The sequence below is a fragment of the Nicotiana attenuata genome, chromosome 5 (genome assembly GCF_001879085.1).
Source record: "Nicotiana attenuata strain UT chromosome 5, NIATTr2, whole genome shotgun sequence".
Lineage (NCBI taxonomy): Eukaryota > Viridiplantae > Streptophyta > Magnoliopsida > Solanales > Solanaceae > Nicotiana > Nicotiana attenuata.
In genome coordinates this window covers 30,696,977-30,707,128 of record NC_031993.1, presented here as the reverse complement: position 1 = coordinate 30,707,128, position 10,152 = coordinate 30,696,977, and the positions used below count along the sequence as shown (strand labels likewise).

General features: G+C 36.8%; 1 protein-coding gene across 2 annotated transcripts; it reads left to right on the top strand.

The window, feature by feature from the left end:
- LOC109225588 (protein HOTHEAD-like) lies at positions 690–5,282 on the top strand. Of its 2 annotated transcripts, none has more exons than XM_019390305.1 (5): positions 690–1,178; positions 1,509–2,150; positions 2,804–3,201; positions 4,409–4,965; positions 5,057–5,282. In XM_019390305.1, the coding sequence occupies exons 1-5, from the start codon at positions 1,091–1,093 to the stop codon at positions 5,106–5,108; spliced, it is 1,737 nt and encodes a 578-aa protein (XP_019245850.1). In that variant the 5' UTR covers positions 690–1,090; the 3' UTR covers positions 5,109–5,282. The 2 variants fall into 2 exon arrangements, with proteins under 2 accessions (XP_019245850.1, XP_019245852.1); XM_019390307.1 differs by having other exon boundaries at positions 691–1,178; positions 2,807–3,201.

The window sequence follows — 10,152 nt, the reverse complement described above, 5'->3', positions numbered from 1 at the left end:
CGTGAACTGCCCTTTTGAGCCGTTTTGCAGCAGCTGGAGTCTCTCTTATATCTTTATTTTCCTGTCTATTTCATTTCAGACAGTAAGACAGTATGGTTTTGTATATTCTACTAGATTGCCCAATACTTGTGACACCAGGTCTTGGCACACACACTAGTAGACTTATGGTATTGGTTTACTTACATGATTACAATTCGTATTTATTGCTTCCATTTATTTATGTTAAAATTTCAAACTCCTAAGCTTTTTATCAAATAAGGAGAAGTTATCACTTGCTAATTTATTTAAAATGGAAATTCACTAGTTGATTAGTGTTGACTTGCCTAACAACGGTATTGGGGCGCCATCACGGCCTATAATGAAATTTGGGTCGTGACAGGATCAGGTGGGGTTTTTAAAAAAACAATTCCGACCGACTTGGTCGGAATTGTCATTTCAATTTTTTTTTAAAAGTACCGACCAAATCGATCGGAATTGAAGTCAAACAAGTCAAACTAATTTTTTCGCCAAAAGTTGCAACCGATTTGGTCGGAAATGTGGTTGAATTTTTTTAAAAAATATATAGGTGATATTATTTTTACAATTCATTCCGTCGGAAATTTCCGACAAAAATTTTCAGTCTGAAATTCTTGATTTTCTAGTAGTGTCGTGGATTTCGGGAGATTAAGTACCCAAGTGGAATAGTTAAAGATAGTCGTAAACAGTAATTTATCTTTTTTAAATGTTGTGATAGTTTAATTTCCTTTACATTAACTTGCCGTCAATTAGCGGTAAGAAGTATTTAATGATGCTTCTTTTGGGCAGGTGAGAGTTAGAGAAACAGGCTCTTTTAAAGTAAATGATGAAGCTTTGCGTTTTCATCAGTCTTCAACCACCGACTTGCTTATCTTTTACATAGATTAGTGCACCATCTGACTTGTTAAACTATATTTCTCTGTTAGCCTGACCCAGAATTCTTTGCACCTCTCAGAATGTTTTGCCTCTATAATCGTTCCTTTCAATGATCTCTCTATAAAAAGAACATTTGTTTCAGTGTATTGTTCTGTGACATTTGTTAATTCTCACAACCAAATAAATCTTGAAACAGAAGATGGTTAGCTCAAGTAATTGGAGCCTCTCCATTTTTTCTTCTCTTCTTGCAATTCTCATTCTCACCGTTCCTTGTTTTTCTGAGAAAGGTACGTATCTGTTCATGCTCTAAAGTTGCCGTGATTAATTCTTCTTTGCTTCCATTTTCTCCTTCTTTGCAAGATCTATTGTAAAGATCGAATTATGTTTTCATTTTCGCGTAAAGAATTTTTTACATTATTGGTGTTTCTGTGCATTCTAACATGCTTTAGCAGGTTTTATCTTATTTTTTTGGGTTACTAATTCTACTTATTGTGAGAAACTACATGTAGTTCTCTTTTAGGTGACACGTTAGTAAACTGTATAGAAACTAAGCTCTTTGTAAACATATAATAAAAATGAAGGTGGTAAAAGTACTAGTTTTGTTTCTATGCATGCAGCCCCATATTCCACATTCGCAAAGGACGCTACATCAGCACCAGAGGTGGTATTCTTCGATTATATCGTTATAGGAGGAGGAACTTCTGGCTGTGCATTAGCAGCAACTCTCTCACAAGGTTCCAATGTTTTGTTATTGGAAAGAGGTGGCTTGCCTTATGGTAACCCAAACATCACAAACATTACTGGTTTTGCCAACAATTTAGCAGACACTTCTCCTTCATCGCCCGCACAACTCTTCATCTCTACCGACGGCGTATTCAACCACCGTGGCCGTGTCTTAGGCGGCGGCTCGGCTGTTAATGCCGGGTTCTTTTCACGGGCAAGCAAAGGCTACGTTAAGAAAATGGGATGGGATGAAAAGGTAGTGAATGAAGCGTATGAATGGGTTGAAAAGAAAGTGGCGTTTCAGCCACAGATAAAGCAGTGGCAATCGGCGGTGAGAAATGGTCTTGTGGAAGTAGGGGTGAAACCATATAATGGTTTTACGTATGAACATTTGTTTGGAACTAAAGTTGGTGGTACCATTTTTGATCCACAAGGTCATAGACATACTGCTGCTGATTTATTAGAGTATGCTGATCCTACCAAAATTACTGTTTATTTGTATGCAACCGTGCAACAGATCTTGTTCAAAAAAGAAGGTAACTGCATAAATTTTTTCATTTCTCTTTTTCGTTTCCTTTTTCTTTTTTTTTTTATTTTTTCTATTCGCAACTCCTTACAAAATGAGTATACACAAATAAAATTACAAGATTTAGAGTACGAGGATGGGATTATTTTATTTTCATTGATTGTCTCGTTTATTCATACATCGATTTCTTAATTTCTAAAAATGAGTATTACATATTTTGAAATCAAATAATAAGTACCATAAGTCATACTATCAAATCTTAAAGTCAAATGGTACCGACAAAAATCTAGTAATAAATATGGTTTAAAACAAGTCATAAATATATCTATGACTATGAATCATCTCACTAGAGATATTAAGTTAATTTTTTTTAAATAACAAAGTATAATATTTTTTGGGGACAACCAAAAAAAAGAAAACTATGACATTTTCTTTTTGGAAACAGACGAAATACTAACGGGCAAATACACATTTGGCCGGTCGACCAAATATAATTATATTCTTTAGCTGAATATACAAAAAATATATACTAATTTTGTATAAAATATATATATTATACGTTAATATATAAAAAATATATATTTTTTAACTATTATTTTAGGGAACGGCTATACAGTGTAGTATTCCAAATACTAACACTGTCATTAATTACTGAAAATGAAGCAGGAGGAAGCAAGCCAAGAGCTTATGGAGTTCGGTTTCAAGATTCAAAAGGTAATAGCCACATGTCGTACTTGAGCGAGGGATCCAAAAACGAGGTCGTTTTGAGCGCTGGAGCGTTGGGAAGCCCACAAATGTTGATGTTAAGTGGTATTGGGCCGGCAAAGCAATTGAAGGCCCATGGGATCTATATTTTGGTGGATCAGCCCATGGTTGGTATGGGTATGTCAGATAACCCAATGAATGCTGTCTTTGTTCCTTCTCCTCACCCTGTTGAAGTTTCTCTTATTCAAGTGGTTGGTATTACTGGCTTCAAAAGTTACATTGAAGCTGCCAGTGGGCCTTTGGAATTGGATTGGATGCGAAGGATCGCCCATGATTTTAAAAATATAGCTAATCAGGTGAGATCAGAATAGCTCATTTTCATAATAAGTATTAGGCATTGGTAGCTTATGTCACTAATCGAAACATTAATTTGACATAATTTGACCCTGAAAGAGGCACTATTCACTAATCAAACATTAATTAATTAGACTCCATTACTAAAAATTTTACTTTGCAATCATCTCCTATAAACGGGGTTCATGAGCACAAAATAATGTAACCTTCATTTGAACATGACAAATTTATGAAAATTTTTTGCGTGGTGTTTGATTAAAAATTTTGGTATTAAAAGTAGTTTTCAGTCACATTTGTTTTAAAAAAAATAAAGAAGAATTTGAGAAGCAAGACAATTATATTTTTTCAAAATAACTATGCAAGCAGTTCCACTAGTAAATTCTACTCCCTCCGTTCCAATTTATGTGAACCTGTTTGACTGGGCACGAAGTTTAAGAAAAAATGAAGACTTTTGGAATTTGTGGTCCTAAACAACTCAAAAAGAGGCCCCGAGTATTTGTGTGGTTATAAAAGCTTCTCATTAAGGGTAGAATTGTAAGTTTAAGTTAAATTGTTTTCAAATTTAGAAAAGGGTCATTCTTTTTGGAACGAACCAAAAAGGAAATAGGTTCACATAAGCTGAAACGGAGGGAGTAACATTTTGAGGATTGACTAGAAAAAAGAGAATAAGAGATATCATACTGTCAAACCTCTCTATAATAGACTCGTTTGTTTCGAATATTTTGGATGTTATAGTGAAGTGCTGTCATAGCACTTCTTTCGTTCCAATTTATGTGAACATACTCCTTTCGTTCCAATTTATGTGAACCTGTTTGACTGGGCAGAGAGTTTAAGAAAAAATGAAGACTTTTGTAATTTGTAGTCCTAAACAAGTTAAAAAGGGACTCAGAATATTTGTGTGGTTATAAAAGCTTCTCATTAAGGGTAGAATAGTAAGTATTGTTTCTAAATTTAGAAAGGGGTCATTCTTTTTGGAACGGACCAAAAAGGAAATAGGTTCACATAAACTGCAACGGAGGGAGTATATCATAACATAACATAAAAATTGTTTCCGAAAACTTGGCTTTTATAGCAAAGTGTGTTATATAGGGGTACTGTTATAGAGAGGTGTGACTCTACTTGTATTGCAGTAACTAAAGAGATTCTTTGATAGTGTAACTTGTAATGGTCATCGGTGAATTATTAATTTTTTATTTTCATTTGGTGCAGACTATGGACCCATTGAAAATACCTTCAGAAGTGCACTTCCCCAAAGGCATACCAGGGATCAACCCACACCTTCTACACACCCCAATGCAAGCTGGTCTCATCCTAGAAAAAGTAGCAGGACCATATTCAACAGGTTTTCTTGAACTTAAAAGCAAAGACCCAAATGAAAATCCAAAAGTAACTTTCAACTATTTCAAAGATCCAAGAGACTTACAAAGATGTGTACAAGGCATGAAAACAATAGCAGAGGTCATAGAATCAACATCTTTCTCCAAATTCAGATACCCTTTTACTTCAGCACAATCTTTAATGGATACAATGTTGACTTTTCCACTTAACTTGAGGCCAAGACATTTGAGTGCCTCTGTTTCTTTAGAACAATTTTGTATAGACACAGTAATGACCATATGGCATTATCATGGAGGTTGTCAAGTTGGAAAAGTGGTTGATAGAAATTATAGAGTTTTTGGGGTTGATGGATTGAGAGTTATTGATGGATCCACTTTTATATACTCCCCTGGCACTAATCCTCAAGCCACTGTCATGATGCTTGGAAGGTAAATTAAGTTTAACAAATCTTGATCATGTTTCTGTATTTTTATGTTGAACTAATAATCATAGGTAATGATTTGTATAAATGTGATGCAGGTACATGGGGCAGAAGATTTTGAAAGAGAGACTTGCTGGTGGAAGGAAATAAAAGGTGTTTATATATAGTTAATTTGTACTGGGGAAGAAAATGTTGGATTATCGATTTTTGTGTATGTTTTCTTTATTTATGAGGACTTGAACAAATTTAATAAAAGGTAGTTGTAACTCATTAGTTTTGTTAAACTTGAATGTCAATGCTTTCTCGCCATGTGCAAATAATGCAATACGATATGGAAACATTCATCTCAAAACAAATAGTTGGTCTTCATGTCTTCACTTGGGGTCAATTGATTCACATCTTCCTTTCTCTATACTAGTGTAGGTATTCGCGCGATGCGCGATCAATTTTAAGATTTTGCTTGTTATAAAATAATTTATATGTTATAATAATTAATATAGTACTTTTAAAAGATAAACCAATATAAATGCTTAGTTCATTGTCTAAATTTATTAACCATAATTATTAGCATTATTTAATTATTTACTATATTTATTTTACAGATTAATCAAAATCATAAATATACTCAAACAATCTCTATCATCCACTGTTATGCATTTTTTTACTATAATATTATTAATTAATATTTTATTTAGTGTTTTACCTATAATTCAAATAATAATTTTGAACTACTTTTATTTTGTTTTCAATATGATATATTAAATTTTAACTATTGATATTATCTACACATAAATTTACATTAATGTTATTTTTATTCAATATCTATTATGATTTCAGTTAGACAGCCTTATCTGTACAATATATTTTTTTGAAATTCCTATTATTTATTTTTTGTTATTTTTGTTTTTTATTGTAAAATAATTTTAAAACTCCTATTTGAATGAGTAGAATATTTTTTTGTATTTTTATTTTTTATTGATAATTATAATATCTATATTTATTAATTCAAGCAGTGTAACTAATTAATTCAAAATTTAAAATTCAATAAAAGTTAGTTAGAAAAGTAGTTTATTTTGTCTTAACAATGCCACTTGGCTTTTTGTGCTTAAGACACTTGTCTTAATGTAGTGGTTTTGCTTCTCCTATTCTATATAGATAGATTTTTCTACCAAAGCTCTGTTCTTGTTCTTCTTCTTTTTTTTTTTTTTTTTTAAAGAAAAGTTCTTTTTCCGCTTGACGACAATATTTTCCTATTTAAATTGCTTTCTTTCATGTGTGATGAGATTTTGTTTAACTGTTCAGTGCTAATGAGTAATGACCTCCAAATATTCTTTTATGAAAGCTAATACATATCTATAATAGTTGGTCTATCAATTTTTGTCCAAATATAATTTTTCATTAGAAAATATTACTTGGAATATATGACATACACAAAGAAGCATGTAAATGATATCATTTTATAAATATATAAATACACCGGATATTAATACATTCAAGTCTATTCAAATTCTATTATTTTTTTTAAATTACAATTTTATTATTGAAGTAGTCGAAGAAATTGAAAAAATTCATGATAAGCGTAGGTAATTATCCAAGTCTATCCAAATCAAGTTAAGCGTAAGTTGGGTAATTAGTTTTCAAATGGGTAGAAAAGGGTAATTATTTTAAGTTCAATGGGTACTTTACATAATTTGCTCTTCAAATTTAATACCCGTTTTTGCCAAATCGAAACTTATTTTAATTTCTATTCTATGCGGCCCAAACATATTACCCGGCTTGCAAAATTTCTTTCGCTCATTTAATTTGTCTGAAAGACGCGTTTGTGAGACCAAAATGTTACTTTCTCTTTCAAAACCCCATACCTTTGTCTTCTCTATTGTATACGGCCGAAATCGGAGAGTCCGATTTTACGATCATTTTGGCATTCCATAGCCCGTCTCCAGAAGGCCCGAGGCACAGCTGAAGGTTCGACCCCGAGGGTTCCCTATGCTCAACCTCGGGGCAGCGCATATCGGCGGCTATCTTGGACAAATGGGTAATTCCCAAGGCACGTGATTAAAGCTGACCAGGTCTACAAGAATAGTACAAGTCCGTACCGTGACATTAAATGGTTGTACCAGCCGTTGATCTTTGCAATTAATGGTTGTACTGACCGCATATCTTTGTAATAAATGCACCTGTATTGTTATGGGATTCCCCCTCCTATATAAAGGGGATCCTTGTCATTTTTTGCACACATGATATTCAATAGAAGAAGAAGAACATTCTCTGCTCTCTAACTTAAACATATTCTCCCCTGATTTTATTGCTTATATTTACTACATTGCTTACATTTATTTCGCTTCATCGATTGTTCTTCGTTTATTGCTCATCATTGATCATAAAGAGCCCTCATCAAAGCTGTTAGAACTGTTAGTGCTTCATCGGCCATCTCCAGTCGGGCTCATTAGCTTAACCTCGAGGTCCCGTATCGGCTAGCTCGAGACCCCGACTCTCAGCCACTCGATTTGCTTGTCACGCTATCTTTAGCCCTTACCTTATTCTCTAGTCTCATACTTAGCATCCATTGCCTAAACAACTAGCATAAAAATAAATCACGCAGTTTTAGAATCACAAAATTAAATCTAATTGTAATTACCATTTTCAAAGTAAACAGTTTGGCGCCCACCGTGGGGCTAAAAATAATAGTAATTATTTTCGTGCTGGTTTATTGAATAACGCAAGTTATCTTTCACAATTTTTCTTGTCCAAGAATATTTGATTTCAGGTCAAAATGTCTAACTCAGTGAATGCACGTGAGAACAACGGTCCCGAGGACCATGGAGAGAATGGTGTAGCTGTTCCAGGCATCGGTGTACCACCGCAAAACCCTGAGGATGCACCAGAACCAATTCCTGTGGACGTGGTCTCGCGCAACGCCCAACACATCGATATAAGCTCCCACACTAACAGGAGTATACGCCAAGAAAACCAACAAGAAGCTCAAAAAATCCCAGCTCGGGAGGAACGAGAGGTTAGCCTTTATGTCATTTTTGAGATGTTGCAGGCACAACAGCTGGTGATTGCTCAACCGCAAAGCCACCAAAAAACTCCGAGCACAGCAGCACCGGAAACGGCCCCTCAAGCCGAACAGGTACCAGAAAGATCAAGCAACAACAGGCCAGTAGCCAACCCCGCTATCATAAAGATGCTCGAGGACCTCACAAAGAGGATTGAATCGGGCAAAAAGAAGATAGAAGCCAATGACAAAAAGGTGGAGACCTACAATTCAAGGGTCGATCAAATCCCAGGCGCACCCCCGATTCTGAAGGGTGTAGATTCAAAGAAATTTGTACAAAAGCCATTCCCATCAAATGCTGCTCCAAAGCCCATCCCGAAGAAATTCAGAATGCCCGACCTTCCGAAGTACAACGGAACCTCGGACCCAAACGAGCACGTCACTGCTTACACTTGTGTGATGAACGGCAACGACCTGAAGGACGACGAGATTGAATTCGTCCTGCAAAAAAAGTTCGGAGAAACACTTTCAAAAGGGGCCATGATGTGGTATCACAACCTAGCCCCGAATTCGATAAACTCATTTTCCATGGTGGCAGATTCTTTTATAAAGGCACACGCCGGTGCCATCAAGGTTGCTACAAGGAAATCTAACGTCTTCAAAATCAAACAGAGGGAAAACGTGATGCTACGGGAGTTTGTATCTCGCTTTCAAATGGAGCAAATGGAATTACCACCAGTCTCCGATGACTGGGCAGTACAGGACTTCACTCAAGGTTTTAATGAACGAAGCTCGGTAGCTTCAAAGCAGCTGAAGCAGAACTTGGTTGAATATCCCGCCGTGACTTGGTGGGATGTCCACAACCGATATCAGTCAAAGATTAGGGTCGAGGACGACCAACTAGGAGCCCCCTCAGGCTCAGTATATCCTAACAGGCTCTTGGCAAAGGAACCAAGTCCAAACAAGGAAAGGTACCAACCGTATACCGATGATCGAAGAAACGCCCCAAGGCGTAACATACCCCGAAATGATCGAAGGGCAGATGGAGGTTAGAATCCTCGGGGACTCGTGAGCAGAGCCAGATTCGATAGACATACAGGGCAGACAAAGGCACCCCAATTATCTGAGTACAACTTCAATGTCGATGTTTTGGACATTGTATCAGCCATAGGTAAAATTAGAGACACCAGGTGGCCAAAACCCGTACTATCAGATCCGTGGCAAAGGAACCCCAACCTGACATACGAATTTCATGGCACACACGATTATAGGACCGAAGATTGCAGACAGCTCCGAGAAGAAGTAGCCCGACTACTTAACAAAGGACACCTTCGAGAGTTCCTCAGCGACCAAGCCAAAAATGCATTTCGGGAAAGAGAGGCGAACAGGAAAAATGAAATAGAAGAACCACAACATGTCATCCACATGATTGTTGGGGGAGTTGACATCCCACAGGAACCCATTGTCAAACGAACAAAAATATCCATCACCAGGGGAAAGCGAACTCGAGGTTACATACCCGAGGACGCTCTCACATTCAGCGATGAGGACATCGAGACCCTGTCTCAGCCTCATAACGATGCACTGGTAATTTCTTTTATTGTGAATACATTTCAAATTAAACGTGCACTTGTGGACCCAGGTAGCTCGGCCAACATTATCAGGTCGAGGGTGGTGGAGCAGCTTGGACTGCTCGACCAAATCGTTCCCGCTTCTCGAGTCCTCAACGGATTCAACATGGCGAGCGAGACAATGAAAGGAGAAATCACCCTCCCGGTCAATGTGGCCGGCATAACCCAAAATGCCAAGTTTCATGTCATCGAAGGAGACATGAGATACAATGCCTTACTCGGAAGGCCATGGATACACTGCATGAGAGCAGTACCGTCAACCCTTCATCAAATGATAAAGTTTCCAACAAAGGACGAAATAAAAACCATATACGGGGAGCAGCATGCAGCGAGAGAGATGTTCGCGGTGCACGATGTGGCACCGGCATCGACGCCTTCAACATCGAAGGAGCCAAAGGATAAGCAAACAACGAAGTAGCACTCACGAGCTGCATTCTCGGCTGTACCCAAGTCAATTAGCAAAGGACCGTACTGCGTCCCCGGAGCAAACATTTGAAGAATATCGAGGCTCGAAGTGCCATCACTATTAAGGTATAACCGTCTCCCTTTTTCTTCACATCTTACA